Genomic DNA, 20,468 nt, shown 5'->3' on the forward strand with positions numbered 1-20,468 from the left:
AACCTCCCTTGCTTCCAATCCTCCATGGCTGCCCACTGCCCCCTCAACAAAGGTGTCCTCCAGGCCCCACGCTCTCCCTGCTCCAGACAGGGGGGCTTCTCCTTGCTCTGCCTCTAATGATCAGCGCCAGGCCTGCCTCAGGGCCTTTGCCCTGGCTGCGCCCTCTGCCTGACATTCTTTCCACCTGGCCTGTTCACTGTCCACCTTCCAGCAAGCACCTTCTCAGTGAGCCCCAGCCCAGGCTCCAGGTCCCAATGCCACCCACACATCCCAGACAGGTACCACATGATGACCACAGCATCCTCCGAAATCCAGCCCATCTTCTAAATTCCCAACTGTCCCCAGAAGGGCGGGCCCGGGGTCTGGTCCTTCCCTGCGTCTTTGGCTTAGATTTGGAACTCTCTCCGCCCCCACTCCCCGCTGTACTCCTTTTCTGTGACCATGACTTTCACTTGCTCTCCAGGGCTGCATGTTTCCCTAGGTGGGAGTGAGCGCTAGATGGCGCTGCCCAACACAGGAGCTGCTCGCCACACGGGCCTATTTCAACACAAATTACACCAATAAAAGAAAAGTTTACGGGTTTCCCTGGTGGCGCAGTGGTTAAGAATCCGCCCACCAATGTAAAAGACCCATGCTGCGGAGCAACTAAGCCCGTGTGCCACAACTAGTGAACCTGCGTGCCACAACTACTGAAGCCTGCACACCTAGAGCCTATGCTCCGCAACAAGAGAAGCCAGGGCAATGAGAAGCCCACGCAAGGGAGAGTAGCACCCCCTCTCCACAACTAGAGAAAGCCTGCGCACAGCAACAAAGACCCAACGCAGCCAAAAATGAATAAATTAATTTAAAAAAAAAAGAATTTGCATCGATTGAATGCCTACTGTATGCCACGCCCTGTGTGGAGCACTCCCTATGAAACAGGAAGAGAATGATTTTAGCCTCATGGTTGTGGTAGACCCGTCCACCTCCAGGGAGTGGGGCTCCCAGGATTATGAAAGCCGGCAGGTAGGTCTGGAAGGTTCTCTCAGGCTCCAGGTCATAGCTGAAAAGTCTCCTCTCTCCCTGACCACCCAGTGCAATTCAGAATAGGAAACTCCCCCCAGGAACCCCCCCACCCCAATGCCCTGGTCTTTCTCAGAGGCCCTGACTGTGCCCTTCAGTGGGATGGTCACCATCGGGAACCAGACATCCACTTGGCGGTCTGCCTGTCTCCTGTTGGTCCCTGAGCTCTGTGAGGGCAGGAACCGGGACTGCAGTGGCCGCTGCTGTGTCCCCAACACCCAGTGCAGGCCCTGGGGCACTGTAAGCCATTTCCCCCGAACGTGTCCTCCCCCAGGGTCAGGCATCCTCTCCCAGGCCCCTCGTCTCCGGCTCCTCCTGCCCTTCCACACTTCCTGCCGCAGCCCACCCCGCCTTGCTTTGGAGCAGGAGGTGGAAGCACCTGGCATACAGTAGGTACTCAATGAATGTTAGGTCCTATTACTACCATGGCTGCTAGGAGGCGCAGAGACGTTTCAAAGATGAGAGAGTGACCGTGTATGTGGTCCAGACGTGGGGCCCCAGGCCTGGGACACCGCGGGCAGGCACCCGGTGGCAGCCAAGAGGAAGGCATGGACAGGTACGGACCTTTCGTGACCCCACTTTAGCTGGAGGAGGCCTGTCCACTCCGTCATCCCCGAATGGCCGGGACAGGGGTCTGGCGGCCAGGGAGCAGGAGAGAGATGGGGTGGGGGGAGTGACCCACCTGAGCGGCCCGGTTCTCAGAAGGAAGAGCTAAAGTCGCTAGGGCAGGGGTCCCCAACCTCTGGGCCACGGACCGGTAGCAGTCCGCGGCCTGTTAGGAACCCGGCCGCACAGCAAGAGGTGAGCAGCGGGCCAGCGAGCGAAGCTTCATCTGTCAGCCCCCATCGCTCGCATTACCGCCTGAACAAACCTTCCCCCTCTCCGTGGAAAAATTGTTTTCCACGAAACCGGTCCCTGGTGCCGGAAAGGTCGGGGAATCGCAGCTGGTAGGTGGAAAAGCAAAGGAAACCAGCTTGTTTAACCTGTTCTGCGTGCAGCCAGGCGCTCTGTAAACGCCCCAGCCGACCCCAAGGGCGGAGAGAAAAGGAAGTTTTCCTGGTCTTTACCTCCGGCGGGGGAGTAGGAGACACTGCGACGCCAGGGTACACGACACGGTTCGCCTGGGCCGAGAAAGAAAGGGGTCGGCTGCAGAAGCTCCCACAAAATGCAAAGCTCAAAGTTTTTTGTTCTGGCGAGATTATTTAAAGGCCGGAAAGTCAATCACTTTTCAGCTAGAACATCCTAACGTAATCTTATCTTCGGCATAATTTTCCAGAGCGCCAAGTAAAAAACATCTCCAGCAGTCGTATTTCCTTTCAGTTTATTTTATCACCTCTAAATTCCTCAGAGATTGACTAATTTTACCGCCCGCCTTGCAGCCGCAGAGGCTTGTGGGGGCGATAGGCAAAACACCGGACCAGACGCAGCCCCGCCTCTCGGCGCTCCCTGCCCGGGAGCCACGCCACAGGGCGGGGCCGCCGCGGGCCGCCCGACCGCATCCCAGCGTTCCCCGCGGGCGCAGGAAGGCCGCTCTTGCCGGCGCGGCTACTCGCTGGCGTCAGCTGGGGCGCGGAGGCGGAAGATGGCGGCGGCTCCCGGGCGGCTGTGAGGAGCGAGGCGGTGGCGAGGACGGCCGATGGCGGCGGGGAGGCGCCCTCGGGGACCCGCGGGCCGTTAAGGCGCGACGCTGGGCATGTCGGAGCTCGCGGCGCCCGGGGCCCCGGGGCCCGGGCCCAACGGCGGCGGCGGCGGCCCAGCCCCCCCGCGTGGGCCTCGCACCCCCAACCTCAACCCCAATCCTCTCATCAACGTGCGCGACCGGCTCTTCCATGCGCTCTTCTTCAAGATGGCTGTCACCTACTCGCGCCTCTTCCCGCCCGCCTTCCGTCGTCTCTTCGAGTTCTTCGTGTTGCTCAAGGTGACCGGGGCCCCGAACCTTCACCCCGGCGGCCGGACCCTTTCCCCTAGGTCTGCGACTTCTGACTCCGCCCGGGGCAGCGCGCCCCTCCCACCCGGTTGCGTAGGCCCGGCCCTACCCGTTGGCCCCCGCCTTCCTGCCCAGAAACTTCCACCCGGGAAGACCCGAGTCTCCCCCGGTTAGTGGCCCCTGATCCCGACTTAGAAACTCACTCCCAGCCCCCTCCAGGCCGCACCCCACCCCTCGCCCTTCCCAGCGTCCCCCACCTCCGGAGGCCGGAGCCCAGCCCCGTGACCCACGGCCCTGCCGCCTGGGATCCTCAGCCCGAGATGACCGCCTCCCCACTCTCCGAGCTTGGCCTGGCCCCGAACCCCAAACTCGAAGGATTCCGGGCCTCACCGCCACTGCCCCCTCCCAGAACACACCCCCGGACCGCCCACCTGCACTTCTTCCCTCTCCCCCTTTTTCTTGGGGCTCTTCTCCTCGGGCCCTTCTGCTTGCCCCCACTCGGATTCTTCCCGCTCTGAACCTCTGGGGGGAAGGTGACCTAGCTGAGGTCACGCCGTGGGGCTTAGTGGCAAAGTCCAGCCAGTGGTGCTGCTGGTGGCTCTGTGAGGGGCCTCCCGTGGACCCGCCCCCTGTCCTCGCTCGGGTGGCAGAGCTCTCAGCTGTTCAGCGGTGCCGGGAGGGCCGGCACAGATCCCTCTAAGGAGGGGTCTCACTCAGAGGGAGCTCGCTGGGTGCCGAGCCCGGCTGCCTGGCGGGTCTGAGCAAGTGGAGAAATGGCTGTTATGTTTCGTGTCCCGTCCCGGAGTGTCCCCCGGGGCGGGGGCCGGGGCCAGGGGTGCTGATGTCCGAGGAAGCTCGGATTCGTCGTCTGCAGGAAGGGGGCTGGAGCTGGCGGGCAAGGCGCGTGGGGTGCCGGCTGGGCCAGCTTGGTCGGGAGCCGGCAGCTCTTTGGTGTTGGGTGGCAGGGGTGCGAGCCGTCCCGCAGACCTGGGTGCGGGTCCCAGCCCGAAACCCCCGGTCCCGGCGTGGCAGGCGTCCCCTGCGGGGGCGTGGGGGGTGGGACTCCTGAGGATTCCTGAGTCGGCCTTCCTTTACCCCAATCCTGGAACCCATGGGCGGCTTGGGGCGTAGGCAGAAGGCCATATGAGGCCGTGATTGGCTTGGGGAACAAAGCACTGTTCCTCCCGACACGCTCAGAAGGAGCCCGTGTCACTCGAGGGGGTGCCCTGTGTGAGGTGGGGCCCCCGTGGAGCTGAGCTTCCCCTGAGAGCCCGGCCTGAGGCCTTGGCTTTGTCCCGCCAATTCCTGCCTGAGGAGCAGGCCAGGGGTTGGGCTGGCCAGGCAGATGGGCTGCACATCCGGGCCACGTCCTTGGTGCGCGGGGCCGGGTGATTGGGCTGCCCTCGGCCCCCTGCACCTCCTCTCTTCTCGGGGCTGCAGCCAGGAGGTCCTTCGTTCCCCAAGAGCCTGCCTGACCCCTGGCGCCTTTGGTTTCCCTCATGTGCAAAGGGAGGGCTAGGCTGGCTCATCTCTGAGGCCGCTTCAAGCTCCAGAAAGCTCTGCTCCTTTGCCTCTCGGCTGCCCAGCTTCTGGGCTCTTGCTACAGAGATCAAGTTCCGCTCCCAGCCCCGCTCCTCAGCCTCTTTCTGTGGCACCTGTTCCTCTCTGCCCACTGCTGGTGGGAGCCGCCCTTACCATCCTCTTTGCTGCCTCGTGCCAGTCTCTGGGCCCAGCGATGAGTGGGGTGACCAGGAGGAAGGGGGAGAGATGGCAGCCCCCAGGGCAGGGTCTGTGTCACATCAGGCAGCCTCAGGCTGCGAGGAAGGAGGTGGGTAGCAGAAACAGCGCATGCAGAGGCCCTGGAGCTGGCGGGACGGCGCAGCCGTGTGGCTGGTGAGTTGGAGCATGGGGGTCACGGTGCCACAGGCTGGGGGGCTGGAGCACCCAGGGCCTGTGAGGTGGTCAGGCCAGCTGGCAGGCAGAGGGCAGGAAAGGCCCTGGACAAGACTCCTGAAATCCTGAGAGCGAGGTGGGTGGGGCTGCTGAGTGCACCCTGCCTTCTCCGCGTGGGTAGGGCTGCCCTGTGTGTCTGATGATAGGTTGTAGCGGGAGGGAAGCCTGGGCAGCCAGCTCGTTCCACGGTGGGGAAACAAGTCCAGATCTGGGGCAAGCCTTGTCAAGGGGGTGAGAGAGTCCTGGCCCACCTCCGGGGACCCACGCACTCAGTCAAGGGCGATGGACCCCACCTGGGGTTTCGGGTCATGGATAAGGACAGTGATGGGGCAGACCCCGCTGAGGGGTGCTGGATAGGGCGTCGGGGTGACAGTGGGGGCATGGGGGCCACTCAGCGAGGTCATGGTGCCACCAGCCCCCAGTCAGTTCAAGTGCCCCTGCTCTCGGGGCCCAGCTGGCCCTGCCTGGTGTGTGTTCCAGGTTGAACTCCTGGCTCCACCCCTCCTAGCCGCGTGGCCTCTGTGCCTTGGTTTCCTCATCTGTAAACTGGGGGTGATGGCAGGCACGTGTATCTTCGGGGGAAGTGCTCGGGCAGCCCCTGGCATCGGGCCACCCTGTGTGTCAGCACTTTTTGTGGTGTCTCGGCACGTTGTACAGCGTTGTTCTTATGGCCCAGAGCAGACAGTGTCCCAGACACGGCTCCTGCTGGGCATCTAGGCCCAGAGAGCACGACTGAGGCTGTGGGTCAGCTCTCTGACCTCACCCTGCTGTGCTGTGGGTCCCACACTGTCGACTCCCGTCACCAGCTCCCAGGTCCCCAGACACAACGTTGGGGAGAGGTTTTGGGGGTCCCGAGTGACGCTTGGCCCGTGGCCATGTCTCAGGGCCCTGGCGCAGGCTGGCCTGTGGGAGGCTCTGCAGACGTGGGGGCCTCAGCTGGCCTTCCCCACTGCCTCCTTGGCCCCTCTTCCCCAGGCAGGGTCCCAGCTCTGTTCTCAGCTCAGCATCTGTCTGCCATGACCTGAACCCCAGGGGCTTGGGATGTGCAGTCTGTCTCTGCTTAAATCAGCAGTGCTCTGATTGCCGCCCCATCAGGACAGGAGCGGGTGCGCTGCTGACCCAGCCCGTGCCCAGTCTGCAGGGCAGGCTCCAGAGAGGAAGCCGGGCGGTCCACGGCCAGCGCTGGCACCACCCTATGGTGCTCATGGCAGGGCGTGGAGAGGACGAGGTGCTGGCGGCTCTGCCGGTGGCCGTGTGGCCACAGGCAGTTCACCACACCCCTGAGCATCATCGTTGACAGAGGACAAGGAGTGGCTTCGTACTCTGGTCCCCCACGATCGTTTGTGCCACACAGGGAACTCACCCCGGGAGCGATGCCCTTGACACGGCGTCCAGGCCGGAAGGGTGACACTTGGCCAGCCGGGACCCCATGAGAAACAGCGGTCAGACGGGGCCTCCTGGAGTGGGGGGTTGGGGTGACGTCGAGCAGGGCCTCTCCTCGCCACTGTGGACATCGGGGCTGGGACGTTCTCTGTTGGGGGCCGTCCTGGGCACTGTGGAGTGTGGAGCAGCCTCCCTGGCCCTGCCCACTCGATGCCGGGAGCCCCCCAGTCGCGATGACCACAGACGTCCCAAGATGTGGCCGTGTGTCAGGATCCCCCCAGTGAGCAGTTAAGGCTGTCCTGTCTTACTCTGGGGAAACTGAACCTCAGGGGACAGAGCGAGCCCTGCCATGGGGCTCTTGGCATGGCCAAGAGGGTCGGCTGTGTTCAGTGGCTCAGGCTGGCCCAGGAGAGGTGCAGAAGGCGCCCGGCCGGCGAGGGAGGCCGTTTTTAGCCGGTGAGGTCAGGAGTTTTCTCCTGGGGCAGCTGGGTGATGGCACCACGTGCTCTGCTTGGGCCCCTGTTGGTGGGCCTGAGCCCAGCCTGGGTGGGGGTCCTGCAGGCGCCCGGAGGGCCTCTTCCTGGCTCACGCGGGCAGTCACAGGACCCAGGCTGCCCGGAGGGGCTGGCGAGCCTTCCCTGCCCCGGGGAGCTCAGCCACACTGTGTGCAGCCTGATATGCCGGGTGGGGTCCTCCAGGCCGGGCTGTGGGGTCTCAGGCAGCGTCTGTGCTGACTGCCCCCCGCCCCCAGGCCCTGTTCGTGCTCTTCGTGCTGGCCTACATCCACATCGTCTTCTCCCGCTCGCCCATCAACTGCCTGGAGCACGTGCGTGACCAGTGGCCGAGAGAGGGCATCCTGCGTGTGGAGGTGCAGCACAACTCGAGTCGCGCGCCCGTCTTCCTGCAGTTCTGCAGTGGCGGCGGCAGCTTCCCTGGGCTGGCTGTGGAGCCGGGAGGCCTGGAGCTGGAGGATGAGGACGAGGAGGAGGAGCTGACCATGGACATGTTTGGGAACAGCTCCGTCAAGGTGAGCTGGCTGGGCACGCCATGTAAACGCACAGAGGCCCTGGTGATGCGGTCTGTGCAGGACAGGCTGCTGGAAGCGTTCCTGACCTCCAGGGCCACAGACCTCCCTGTCTGCTGCTGCTCCCGCTCCCGGGGCTTTGTGGCCGACTGGGACCCCTGGCTGCTTCCCAGCTGTCACTTGAAAGGGATTGGCCCAGTTCTGGGGGTGCCAAGGGCAGATACAGCTGGGAAGAAGGCTCTGGGCTGAGAGCTCTAAGGGGGCCCTGGGCATCCTGGTGATGCAGCGTCCCATCAGCAGAGGCATGCCAGTGGACACGGGCCCACAGCCTACAGGGAGGGCCGTGCTTGGGCAGCCAGTGGCCAGGATCCTGTGGGCCAGGGATCCATGTGGGTAGGGTATTGGTGCAGACCTCAGCAGGGGACCACATCCCTCCCAGACCCTCACCCGGAGGCAGGCTCTCAGGGAGCTCAGTGTTGGGGGTCGGGGCTTTGATGGGACAGGGGCGCATCTGCTTCCAGTCAGTCGGTGAGGGAGAGGCCTCCAGGCCCGGCCCTTTGGCACCATGGGCCTGCTGACCCCTGCCTCCCTCTCTGCAGTTTGAGCTGGACATCGAGCCCAAGGTGTTCAAACCACCAGGTGGTCCCGAGGCCCTAAACGACAGCCAGGAGTTCCCCTTCCCTGAGACACCGACAAAAGGTACTCATCGCTCACTGGGGCTAAAGGCCAGTGCCCCCGCTGGGCTGCGGTCACCCCGCCCCTCCCAGAGGAGAGAGGCTCCGCAGGCTGACCAGGCCTGTCCCACCCACAGCATGGCCGCAGGACGAGTACATCGTGGAGTACTCGCTGGAGTACGGCTTCTTGCGGTTGTCGCAGGCCACGCGGCAGCGGCTCAGCATCCCAGTCATGGTGGTCACCCTGGGTGAGTGTCAGGTGCAGAGTGAGGCTCTGGGGGAGGGGTGACCCAGAAGCACTTGCTTCCGGGGCCTGGGGGGCTGCCCCTGCTCTCCAGCTGAGGAAAGCTTCCCGAGGCTTCATTCCTTGACCGTTCCTCTGGGGCTGTCACGCACATCACTGCTCGGGTCGGAGGCGGGCGGGGGCTCCTCCACTCCCAGAAGTGGAGATCTGGCCTTCCCCGGCCCTCCAGCAGGACTGGGGCTGGTGGGGGCCTGGCCAGCTGCACACCCCTGTCACGGTCCTGCCCACAGACCCCACGCGGGACCAGTGCTTCGGGGACCGCTTCAGCCGCCTGCTGCTGGCTGAGTTCCTGGGCTACGACGACATCCTCATGTCCAGTGTGAAAGGCCTGGCGGAAAACGAGGAAAACAAGGGTGCGGGGCCCAGCCGGGTGAGTGGGGCCGGGGCGGGGCCTGGGTGGTCTGGGGCGCAGGCTCACTGCCTCCCGCGCAGGCTTCCTGCGGAACGTGGTGTCCGGGGAGCACTACCGCTTCGTGAGCATGTGGATGGCCCGCACGTCCTACCTGGCCGCCTTCGTCATCATGGTCATCTTCGTGAGTGCCGTGGGTGGGGCGGGGGCCGGAGGGTGTGGGGCGAGGCGGGGGCCCCAGGCCTCACGCTGCACTCCTTGCAGACCCTGAGCGTGTCCATGCTGCTGCGCTACTCCCACCACCAGATCTTCGTTTTCATTGGTGAGTTTCCCTGCTGGCCACCTCCCCCGCCCCCCACCCCCGCCACCGGGCGCCTCACCCGGTCTGCCCGCCCGCCACCCTCTGCCCGCAGTGGACCTGCTGCAGATGCTGGAGATGAACATGGCCATCGCCTTCCCTGCAGCGCCCCTGCTGACCGTCATCCTGGCCCTCGTGGGTGAGGACCCTGTACCCCCACACCCTGCCCCCTGCCCTGGCCCGTCACCTGCCCATCCCCCCCAGCCAGCAGTCTCCCATCTCCCCACAGGAATGGAGGCCATCATGTCTGAGTTCTTCAACGACACCACTACGGCCTTCTACATCATCCTCATCGTGTGGCTGGCCGACCAGTATGATGCCATCTGCTGCCACACCAACACCAGCAAGCGGCACTGGCTTCGGTGGGCACCGGGGTCCGTGTGGTCCAGGGTGGGGGCAGCCGGGTGGGCAGCGCCTCACTGTCCCCCTCGCAGGTTCTTCTACCTGTACCACTTCGCCTTCTACGCCTACCACTACCGCTTCAACGGGCAGTACAGCAGCCTGGCCCTCGTCACTTCCTGGCTCTTCATCCAGGTGAGGCGGGCTGCCCTTGGTACTGGTGACCCCGGGGTCCATCCAGCCTGTCGGGGGTTCTGCGGAGGCTGCGTTCTGGCTTGGGCCTCGCCTGACCCGGTGCCTGCCCCCCAGCATTCCATGATCTACTTCTTCCACCACTACGAGCTGCCCGCCATTCTGCAGCAGATCCGCGTCCAGGAGATGCTGCTGCAGACGCCCCCTCTGGGCCCTGGCAGCCCCACGGCCCTGCCGGACGACCTGAACAACAACGGAGGCACCCCGGCTGCCACGCCTGACTCTACCAGCCAGCCCCCTGCCCTGGGCCCTGGCTTGCAGGGTGGTGGCGGAGGCCCTGGGCCCATGGCTGAGGCACCCAGCTCCCTGGTAGCCGCGGCGGCCTCGGTAGCTGCAGCAGCCAGTGGTGACCTGGGCTGGATGGCAGAGACGGCTGCCATCATCACAGACGCCTCCTTCTTGTCTGGCCTGAGCGCCTCTCTCCTGGACCGGCGGGCAGCCAGCCCCCTGAGCCCCAGCGGGGCGCTCCCTCGGGCCCCCCAGGACAGTGCCCCCACAAGCGACTCCCCAGGGTCTGACACAGCCCCTCAGACTGCTGGGGTGAGTGGGCCCAGCCTTGCGTCCATGGCTCCAGTGGATGCGCCCTCGGAGGTCGGCTCCTGAGCCCTGGGCAGCTGACCACCTGTCCCTGGCCATCCAGGCCAGCTGGGTGTAACCTGGCTGGAGCCCTCCGGGGTCAGGGAGGCCGTCCCCAATGGCTCTGGGACTGCCCAGCCTACCTTAGGTGGTTTCGGAGTCCATCAGGTTTGCTTGGAGGTGGGCTTCTCTCCCCCAGGGCATGGGGCCTGCCTGCAGCCTGTCCCTGTCTATGGTGGGCCCCCTCAGCCAGTGAATTAAGACCGGCCAATGAGCCAGGGTGGGAGAAGGGACGGGGGCTTCATGGAAGGTTCTGCAAGGGGGTGGTGAAAGGTCCGGAGTGAGCTGTCCCGGGGCAAAACGGGCAAGCCTCTGAGCAAGGTGAAACGAGTGGGGCTGGTTCAGCTGGTGCTCCTTCGTGTGCAGTGCCTTTCCACCGCCACCCCACACGCCCAGGCTGGGGCCCCGGCAAGGTGAAGTTCAGGCCCAGGACGCGCCCAGGCACCAACATCGAAGGTGGCCACGGGGGGTGCCAGGGTCCCGCCCTGCTCAGGGTGAAGAGATGGCCGGTGGCCCAACCCAGTTACACCGCGAGGAATGCAGAAGAGGCCTCATTCCACTCTATTTAATTGCAGTGTACAAAATGGTGTTTGTATATAGAATAAACCGTTGACAGCGTTCAGCCAGCGTTTGTGTGGGCGGGGAGTGGGCGGGGTCGACCCAGTGGCCCGGCCGGGCCCCTCGGAGCCCCCGCTGCAGGTGGAGGAGAGCCTGGTCCTGCGTTAGCGGGCAGCGACGGGTGCTTCCTCGGAGGGCTGGAGGCGGCTACACGGCCCGTCGTGGGCGCTGTCCCCGAGCTGGGCGAGGAGCTGACCGCGCCGCACCAGCGCCTGGCGGAGCCTCTCGCGTGCGCCTGCGATGCGCTGCTCCAGCTGCTCCAGCTCACCGGGGCGCGGGGCGCCAGAGAACAACTCGACGGGCGGGCGGCCGTTGGAGCAGAGCCAGACGGAGCCCCCGGGCGGCCCGGCCGCACCCGCATCCGCGTCCAGGTCATCCTCAACGGGAGCGGCCGGCTCCAGCAGGAAGTGCGCGCGACGCTCCCTCAACGAGGCCCGGCGCACCCGTGTCCAGCCCCCTGGGCCCGCGGGGGCGGCCAGAGTGTCCTGCTGCGGCTGCTCGGGACCCCTGGGGATGGATGGGGCTGGGCAGCCGCGTCCTATCCACAGTCCCACTCTGCCCTTTAGGGTCAGGGTCCCTGAGGAGGCCGTGGGTGGCAGGAGGTGTGGATCCATTGGTCGGCTGGAGGGCGGGGATGGGAGTTGCTGGGGTGGAGAGCGGCCCCCAGGGCTCCTTACCTCGGCTCCGGCTCCTCCTGCCCGTCGGGCGGCTCCGTGTTGAGGGCGCGATGGATTCTCTAGGAGCCAAGACAGAAGTCGCATCGGGGTCGGGTCAGCAGCAGGCCGTCCTGCATGCGGACGGCGCCCCCCTCCCTCCACCCCCCAGCACCCACTCCTCACCTGGCTCGTGTGCAGCCAGTACTGCAGCTTGTTGCCCCTTCGCATGCGCGGCAGCGCCAGGCGGTAGAAGACGTGCTCACCCAGCGAGCTGAGCAGAGCACTGCCCAGGCCCAGGCAGAGCAGCACGAAGAGTCCCGAGAAGTGGTAGATGCCCATGTGGAGGGTCTGCGGGCAGGACGCAGGCACAAAACCCCTCCTGGTCATGGCAGACCCTTGGGGAGCCCTGGTCTTGGACAGGGGTGGGGGCAGAAGTTGGGCCAGAGAGAAGGGCCTGGGGCTGTGGAGCCGGATTGGAAGGCTAGGGCTCCATTTTCAGAGGTGAGGTGTCATGGAAGAAAAGCCACTGGAACTGGGGTTTTGGAGGATGAATAGGGTGCAGAAAAGCAGGCAAACACACAGTCTTGGGAACGAGCAGGGGTTGGTCACCTTGGTGAAGGACCACAGAGGCTCAGAGCCCCCCACGCCTACCCCTCCCTGCGTCCCGGGCCTGCCCTACCTCTGTAACGGCGAAGACCCGCTTGCCACAAGGCACCATCTTGTACCACTTGTCGTGCAGCAGGTCGATGAAGCCGGAGGACTTGTAGCGGCTGATGAACTCGGACAGGTTGGAGGTGAGCCGCGAATTCCGGGGCAGTCCGATGCCATAGCCTGGGGGAGGCCCAGCGTTGGGTTGGGACCGGGCTGGACGCAGACCCACAGGAGCTGTGCCCGCCTGGAGCCCGCAGATCACTGGTCCCGGGGGCCGCTCACCCTCGATGGCGAAAGGCTTGCCCACGGTCAGCAGTCTACGGTCCGCGTCGATGGACACCTCGTAGTCCAGGAGCGACTTGTCCATGATGAAGGCGTTGAGCTTGGGGGGGTCGCTTCTGCCCGGGATGGGGACGGGACGGGGACGGGGTGAGCATCCCCGCCCGCCTGGCCCCGCCCCCCGCCCCGCCCCGCGCGCCCCCCTCACGTCAGCATGGCGACGCCCTGGGGCGTGGTGGGCGCACTGTGGCGCCGCACGTGTGCTTACATCTCCGGGAAGCTCTTCTTGATGTAGGCCTCAGCGCTGCTTTCCCACACGGTGCGTGCCGAAGCGGAAGCCCTGGGACGGGTGGTGCAGCTGCGGGCCAGCGCCCGGTCAGTGCCTGTGGGGGGGCCTTGATCCCGGCCCGGCTCTCCCCGACCCCCGTTCCGTCTGCCAGCCCGGAGCGTCATCTCTGGGGGGCCGTCCTGGGCTCCGTGGGGTGTGGAACAGCATCCCTGGCCCCACCCCCTAGATGCCAGGAGCCCCCTACCCTAGTCTGACAACCACAGATGTGCCAGGATATGGCCCAGTGTCCCCTGGGGGCAGGACCGCCCAGTTGAAAATGTTCTAAAACCCGCACGTCCATCTCCAGGCCCTGAACTCCACACTTCCGCCTCCGCCGCACCCGCTGCGTCTCTCCTTAGGGTCCCCCGGGAACCGCAAGCTCACCGCGTCCAAGACCCACTCCCGAGCCACCCCACACCTTCCCACCGCAGTCGCTCTCCCTCCTCTTCCCGCCTCTGCGTCTCTCATCTCCACGTCCCGTCCACCTGCAGATCCTGCTGCCCTCCGGACACCCTGGACCTGCCCGGTGCTCGCCCCTCCGCAGCCCCCACCCAAGGCCCCCATCCCCCATTCCTCCTGCACCAGCGCTGCCCCCTCAGCCCTGGGCTCTCCGGGCCCGCCCACTGTTTGTGCAACCTCCCTAAAGCAAAGCATGAGTGGCTGCTGAGGCCGCCCGACCAGGGCCTCCTTGTCGGGGCTACAGCACTTCCGAAAAGCCAGACCTGAGGCAAGCAGGGCCATCTAGAACTTTCTGGGGAAGGAAATGCTCTACACCTGTGCTGTTCTCAAGTGGCTGTTGAGTGCTTTCAATTAAATCAATTTAAAAAGTAGCCACGGGACTTCCCTGGTGGTGCATTGGTTAAGAATCCACCTGCCAATGCAGTGGACACGGGTTCTATCCCACATGCCGGGGAGCAACTAAGCCCGTGCACCACAACTAAGGAGCCCGCACGCCTAGAGCCTATGTTCTGCAACAAGAGAAGCCACCGCAATGAGAAGCCTGCATGCCGCAACTAGAGAAAGTCTGCACGCAGAAACGAAGACACAATAGAGCCAAAAAAAAAAAATTATTAAAAAAAATTATTTAAAAAAAGTAGCCACATGTGGAGAGTGGCTGGCCCACGGGACAGCAAGCATCTAGGTCTCATTACTGGTTTAACAGAGGACACTGGGGTGGGGGAGCAGCAGGGGACGGGAGCAGCTAGATCCAAACACTGGGAGATGCTGCAGGAGAAAAAACAACTTCTCCAACAAACAAATCTCTAGTGAACAAAAAGATGGAATGTCAAGATGGCCCCATGGGGCCTTCCCAGGACAGACCCCCACCCGGTCCTCTGCCTGCCTCTTGTCTGTAGAAAAACTTTAGTCTCCTAGGCCTTCCCCGAGTTCCAAAGAATAAATTTAATCAGAGAAGTGAGAAAATGCAGAAACAAAGGAAAACAGTCAAACAAGACAAAATAATAATAATAGTTTAGCCATTAAAGTCAAGGACTTTTAATTCCTTCTCAAGGGCTGTAGATAATATTCTGAGCCAGTGAACTTCTCTGGCAGTCCAGTGGGTAAGACTCAGTGCTTCCACTGCAGGGGACATGGGTTCAATCCCTGGTTAGGGAACTGAGATCCTGCATGCCATGCAGGCATGGCAAAAAAAAAAAAAAAAAAAAATTTGAGCCAGATCCTTTGAGCTCTTTTGCAGATACTGAAACCCCCACCAGGTGGAAGAAGTTAACTGCATGCTGCCCACAAGCACATAGACCCCAGACTGATTGGAACCAGAAGGCTGATGATGTTGACTCCCAATTTCTTCACCACCAACCAGTCAGAACATCCAGGAGCTAAGCACACACTCCACAACCCCCCTCCCTCACCCTCTCTTTAAAAACCTTTCCCCAATACTTAAATAAAAATTAAAAAACAAACAAACAAAAATAAACCTTTCCCTGAAAGCCATCCAGGAGTTTAGGTCTTAAGCACTAGCTGCGCAGACTCCTTGCTTAGCGTCTGCAATAAACACTGCGCTTTCCTTCACCAGGACCCTGTGTCAGTAGATTGGCTTTACTGCCTGCAGGTGAGTGGACCCAAGTTTGGGTTGGTAACAAGGAGGTTTCTACCTTCCTCTGGGTCTGTACATTTTGGATCCAGATTCAAACAAACCGTGAAAAAAAAAAAAAAAAGACAACTGAGAAAAATGGCTGCCTGATATCTAAGTTCCCAGAATACTCATGACAAAATGATAGGAGGCCTGGGATTTCCCTCATGGTAATCCAGCGGCTATGGCTGGTGCATGGATGAAACTGGTCAGGAGTTGACTTTGGAGCCGAGCAATGGGTTCATTCATCATGGGCCTTGCTCCCTACTCCAGAATATTAAAATTTTTTCATTAAAAGAGAAAAATATGTAGGCTGGGCCATGCCCTGCTCTGCCCACAGCCCTGCAGGACTCCTGGTGAAAGTTCTGTCTAAATGGAGCTTCTGTGGAGGCCCAGGTCCTCCCAAATGTGCAGGCCCTGCATGACCTGCTTCCTCCCCATCCCTGCTCTCCCCTCCCCCCTCTCCACCTCACTCACTCCGCTCCAGCCACACACAGGCCTCCTTGCTGTTCCTCCAACCTGCCAAGCACAATCCTGTCCCAGGGCCTTTGCACAGGCTGCCTCCTCTGCTTACCATATTCCTCCCTGATATCTACATAAAAGTCCCTCACCTATCACCTCTCCCAGAGGAATTCCTGACCCCCATTTGAGAAATCATCCCTCCCCAGTGCTCCCTGTGTCCCCACCCTGTCTAATTTTCCTCCCTGGAACTTTATCACCAATTCACACACCATCTACTTTCTCTGTCTTGATTCTCACCAGCAGCCTCGCCTGTTTTGTCCCAGCTGGGTTCAACATGAGTTTGTGGGAGCAGATGGCCGCCCTCTACTGGGTGGGGACTGGGGGCGGGGGTGACCTCCAGGCTCTGACCCCTGAAACCCCACGGCTACACACCTTAGGGTCGTGGATCCCCGACAGCTCCTCAAAAGTCTTGTCCCCGACCATGACGGCGGCCAGGTTGGCCGTGTAGCTGGACAGCACGAGCAGGCAGAAGATGGCCCACAGGTTCATGAGGAGGCGGCCCGTGGGGCACTTGGGCGTCTTACTGGACACTGTGCGTCCAAAGAGGATTGCGTAGCAGAGGTTGAGGGCGGAGGAGTAGGAGAACACGGTGCCCCGGTTGCGGCCGCGGGGCGTAAGGCCGAAGGGGCTGCGCCACTCGTAGAGGGTGAGGAAGAGCGCAGTCAGGTGCAGCGCGGTGAAGACGCCCAGCCACATGGACCAGTGCAGCGGCCACGTGAAGGCGCCGATGGGCGACGCCGTGTCCCGCGCGCGCACCATGATGCCCAGGCTGGTGGAGAAGAAGGGGCTGGTGAAGTCCACCACCTGCGAGCGGGCTGAGTTGATGCTGAAGCTGGTGACGGCCATGTGCGCCCGGCCGGCCAGCAGGTCGCCCACCAGGCCGGTCCAGCGGTCGTCGCGCAGCGCGCCGTACTTGCCGTCGCCCACGATGTACAGCTCGAAGTCGAAGGGCGCGTCCTCCGCCAGGCGCTCCAGCAGATCGATGCAGTAGCCGTAGCAGCACCTGAGCAGCGTGTGGGGCGCCGAGCCGTCGGCCAGCGCGGCGAAGAGCGCGTCCAGGGCGGCCGAGTCGTTGGTGCCGGGGGCCAGGCACAGCTGCCCCGCCGGGCACCGACCGTCCTCGTCCGGCTCGCGAGCGAACACGAACGGGTGCTCCACCAGCGTCACCACGCGCAGCTTGGGCGGCGCCCGGGCGCCCGGGCGCCCGGCGGGGGCGGGGCCCGCCCGGCCACGCCCCCCGCCTCTGACTCCAGCCGCCCGTCCTGCCACCAGCCCAGCGTGGCCCAGGCCGGGGCGCCCAGCAGGTCCCGGCGGAGGCTCCACACGCGGAAGCGCCGGGAGATGTGCACCTGCGAGGAGCCAGTCACCCACACCGGCCCCGTGTGGCCCCGGAAGGACGTGTTGGCAAGGAACCTGGTGGGGGTGGGCGGCATCAGGGCGGCGGAGGGCTCCCTCTCCCTAGGTGAGACCTATCGCCCCGCCTCAGACACACCGGGCCACGGGGGATGCTGCTGTACTCCCCACCCCAGATCCCCTTCCCAGCCGGGGTACCCACGCCCTGGGGGCTGGGGCGACGGCCCAGCCCAAAGCCCAGTTGAGAGGCTCAGGTGGGGCCTTCTTGCTGCGGGGTGCTGCCCCCGCTCCAGGGCTCCCCGGGTCAGGCAGAGCCTCACCTGTTCCTTTCCCTCCCTTCCCGCTTCTCCCAAAGCCACACACACACACACACACACACACGCACGCACGCACGCACGCCCGCCCGCCAGCAGAATTTCCTTCTTGGGCTCTGCTTCCACCCAAGATGGACACAGCGCCTGGCATACAGCAAATGCCTGATAATGTTGCCTCTCACGCCGCACTGGCAGACGCGGCTTCCTGCAGCAGGGTCCCCGCTCACCGTGCCAAGAGGCGGCCGGAGGACTCGGGCCTGGGCAGTGGCAGGTCATTGCAGTTGACCGTGGCGGGGAGGAGGGCACGCTCCGGCTGCATGCGGGCCGCGCTGCCCAGCGCGCGGGCCACTAGTTCCACCGCGTCATGGATGGCGGCTTCCAGCGGGGGCCGAGAGACCTCGCCCAACGCCAGCAGCCCAGGCGGCAGGCCCTCGGTGGGGAGTGCCTCAGCGGGCAGCGGTGTGCCCAGCAGCCAGCGGGGCCCGGGGGGCGCGGCCTGCAGCACCTGCCGGGCGCCGGCCTCGTTGCAACCCAGGAGTACGGCCACGAGGACTGGGGCCGTTCCCCCCACGGGCACCCCCAGTGGGGCCAGGTGGGCCCGCAGCCCTGCATCGCTCGGGTCCGGCTGGCTCAGGTCCAGCACGAGCTTTGGAGCTCGGCCCGCCCAGCTTGTCCACAGGTTCACAAGGCCGCCAGGGTCCCGCGCGCGGCAGAGCACCAGGCCAACGTCCTCCCAGCTGTGCGCCTGCAGCACGGACACCAGAACGTCCAGCAGAGTCTCCAGGGGGCTGGCCCAGTCCAGCTGCAGGTGGAAGGGGTTCTGGCAGAGGGGTGGTCACAGTTAGGGCTGGCAAACTCAGTGTCCCACCACACTCTTCCCACCCCATCTGTACATGTTCAATAAACACACGACACCTTGATAACTGGACCTCGTGCTTGCTTCTTCCCAGTCCCACACCTGCTCTAACGCCTTCTGTGGCTCCCCATCGCCATCAGCACAAAGCCCGGCCCTGGCCTGACATTCAGGGCCTGTTCTCTTGGCTCCAGTCACCCTGAGGCTTTTTGCATTCCCCAGGTGGAATACCTTTTCCCATCTATGACAGCCAACTTCTACACATCCTTCAAAACCCAGCTCCACTACCCCACCTCTATTCAGACTTACGAGGCAAGCTAGGGACTGAGGGGACCCCCTTCGTGCTCAGGGACCCAGAAAGTTCTCCTGAGTTTGCTTTGAGCATGGGAGGGACGAGAGAGCTTTGCCAGACACCTAATGTAGGCAGGGTGTTGTCCGGGTGGGGGCAGGGTGCTGAGTGAAGGGGGAAAGGCTGGGTGCTGCTGCTCAGTCTCCCGCGGGGCAGCAGGGCAAGCCAGTAGTACCCGCCCAAAGCCTGACAGGTCCAACTGCAGAGGGTGCAGTTCCTGGATCCGGCTGCAGAGGGCGCCACAGGCATGGATTTGGATCCTGCATCTCTCCCACCAGGAGGGGGTCAAAGACAGAGGGGGTTAATGAGACCCAGGCCTCCTCTAGGGTCAGGGTCTCCCCGCCCTCAGGAGAAGGAAGGCCTGAGGGGGCTTCAAGGTGGGTTTGGAGAGAGGCAGGCCGCCTTCCAGACCCCATGTCCCAGCGTTGGGCCCCTCCTTGCTGGCCCTGGGAGGGGGTTCTTTCCCTGGGGCACAACAGGGTCCCCAGAGCTCTGCCAGTCACCCTTCTCTCCTCCTTGTCCCATTCTCTACTTATTCGGACCCAAATTCCAGCCTGGGGGTGTAATTAAGAAAAGAGAATAAACTCCAAGGATGAGAACAGGGTGGAGGAGGGTGGAGGAGGGTGCAGGAGGATGGAGGGTTTAGGAGAGACAGGGTGGCCCTGGGGACCCGAGAAGGCCATCAAGGAGGCTGTGGGGTGTGGGTAGCCTCGGCCTCGAGGGCCTCTGGTAGGATCCTGGCAGGAGGAAAGTCTCCAGCCGCAGCCCCTGAAACTGCAGCCCCTGGAGAGCGAGCAGGGAGACCCGCTTCTCCATCCCAGCCCCGAGGCCCTGCTTGGTGGGAATCCGGAGGCGCCCTCTGACCTGACCGGGGAAGGGGGCCGCGCTCCTAGTGGGATTCCATCGCCAAAGCCCAGGGAAGTGTCCTGTGGGATCCGCCATCTGGGGTCCAGAGGTATCCCGCGGGGTTCCCGAGCCGCGGGGTTCCGTGGCTCTAGGTCCCTGCGCCCCTGGGCTCCCGCCTCCCATTCCGGGTCCCTGATCTCCGGGGACATCCGGGGTTCAGGGGTCCAGGTTCCGCGAACCCGAGGGCCGTCCCTGGGCCTCTGTCATCCGGACTCCGAGTCTCCCCGCATCCGGACTCTTGCATTTAGAGTCCAGACTCAGAGGCCCGCGCGTCCCAAGGACTCAGCTATCCGGACCCCCGGGCCCCGCGCTCCAAGAGCGTCCCAGGGTCTCTCTTATCCAGACCCCGGGTCCCCGCACGTCCTGACCCCGGCGTCCGCGCGTACCGGGGAGCCGAGGGGAGCGCGGGCCTCCCGCCGCAGCACGCTGAGCACGGGGGTCTCGGTGGCCGCCGCCAGGAAGTGCAGCTGCAGCAGCTCGGGCCGCGCCTCGGGGAAGGCTAGCACGGCCGCCACGCCCGGTGCCGCCAGCGCCTGGCATAGGCCGCGGGCCAGCGAGGCGGGGTCGCGGGAGGGGGGCGCGGCGGCCACCAGCTCCAGGCTCAGGTTGTGCGGCAGCCGCGGCGCCAGGGCGGCCCGGGCGCGGGCGGCGCGGGCGCGGGCGCGGGCGGCGGGCGCGCGGGGTCAGGAGGGCGCCCAGGCGCACCGAGCCCCCCAGGCGCGCCAGGACGCCGCACTGGTGCGGGTGGCCCCCGGCGGGCCCCGGCCCCAGCGCTAGCGCCTGGGCGAGCCACAGCGCCCGCACAAACTCCATCCCAAAGTTGCCAGAGGGCGCAGCGGGGCGGAGCCGCGGGTCGCACCACGGGAGGCGGGATCTCAGCCGCCCCCGCCGCTCCCTCCCCGCCCCCGCCGGGCCGGTGCCTCCCTCCCTCCCCGAGCCCGCCCACCTGCGCCCGCCCTCCCCCCTCCCGGTCCCCCAGTGCCAGGCACCCCACTAGGGAGGCGTGGGTCCCACTACGCAGGGCGGGAAATTGAGGCTCAGATGGCCACAGCAGGCGGGGGTTGGGGTGGGGTGTGGAATCGAACCACTGCTCCTCCTGGCTCTGTGCCCACTCTACAGATGAGGAAGCCGACGTTAGCAGCAGGGAGGGATTTTGCATCAAGACCGGTGCCCACACTCACCCCTGGATCCCTCCCTCATCCCCCCTCCAGCCTGGCAACGGTTCCCATTTCTCAGTCAGGGAAACTAAGGCCCACAAGGGGTCAGTGTGCGTCCATAGTCACCCAGCT

At 64.2% G+C, this 20,468-nt stretch overlaps 2 protein-coding genes across 2 annotated transcripts; one reads left to right on the forward strand and one right to left on the reverse strand.

Annotated features, from left to right (window-relative positions):
* The first annotated feature begins 2,580 nt into the window (after positions 1 to 2,580).
* TMEM259 (transmembrane protein 259) lies at positions 2,581 to 10,883 on the forward strand. Its single transcript, XM_081231492.1, has 11 exons — positions 2,581 to 2,980; positions 7,077 to 7,352; positions 7,949 to 8,048; positions 8,161 to 8,271; positions 8,558 to 8,680; positions 8,760 to 8,860; positions 8,941 to 8,998; positions 9,090 to 9,173; positions 9,264 to 9,396; positions 9,469 to 9,568; positions 9,683 to 10,883. Exons 1-11 carry the CDS (start codon positions 2,756 to 2,758, stop codon positions 10,226 to 10,228), a joined length of 1,857 nt encoding a protein of 618 aa, XP_081087618.1. The 5' UTR covers positions 2,581 to 2,755; the 3' UTR covers positions 10,229 to 10,883.
* A 94-nt stretch (positions 10,884 to 10,977) lies between these two features.
* GRIN3B (glutamate ionotropic receptor NMDA type subunit 3B) lies at positions 10,978 to 20,148 on the reverse strand. Its single transcript, XM_081231491.1, is given in 13 exon segments — positions 10,978 to 11,386; positions 11,557 to 11,615; positions 11,719 to 11,883; positions 12,215 to 12,366; positions 12,469 to 12,584; positions 12,674 to 12,729; positions 12,733 to 12,786; positions 12,788 to 12,823; positions 15,777 to 16,597; positions 16,600 to 16,817; positions 17,299 to 17,891; positions 19,566 to 19,862; positions 19,864 to 20,148. Coding segments are annotated over 13 exon segments (3,099 nt in total). The 5' UTR covers positions 19,993 to 20,148; the 3' UTR covers positions 10,978 to 10,983.
* Between the last annotated feature and the right edge of the window lie 320 nt (positions 20,149 to 20,468).

Source organism: Mesoplodon bidens, assembly GCF_964165515.1.
Source record: "Mesoplodon bidens genome assembly, chromosome: 4".
NCBI classification, from domain to species: Eukaryota; Metazoa; Chordata; class Mammalia; order Artiodactyla; family Ziphiidae; genus Mesoplodon; species Mesoplodon bidens.

Coding starts and splice junctions, on each gene's coding strand:
- TMEM259 (XM_081231492.1), top strand. CDS start 2,756: ATGTCGGAGCTCGCGGCGCCCGGGGCCCCGGGGCCCGGGCCCAACGGC. Junction 8,049..8,160: donor CCCTGAGACACCGACAAAAG/GTACTCATCGCT, acceptor TCCCACCCACAG/CATGGCCGCAGGACGAGTAC. Junction 8,999..9,089: donor CCAGATCTTCGTTTTCATTG/GTGAGTTTCCCT, acceptor CTCTGCCCGCAG/TGGACCTGCTGCAGATGCTG.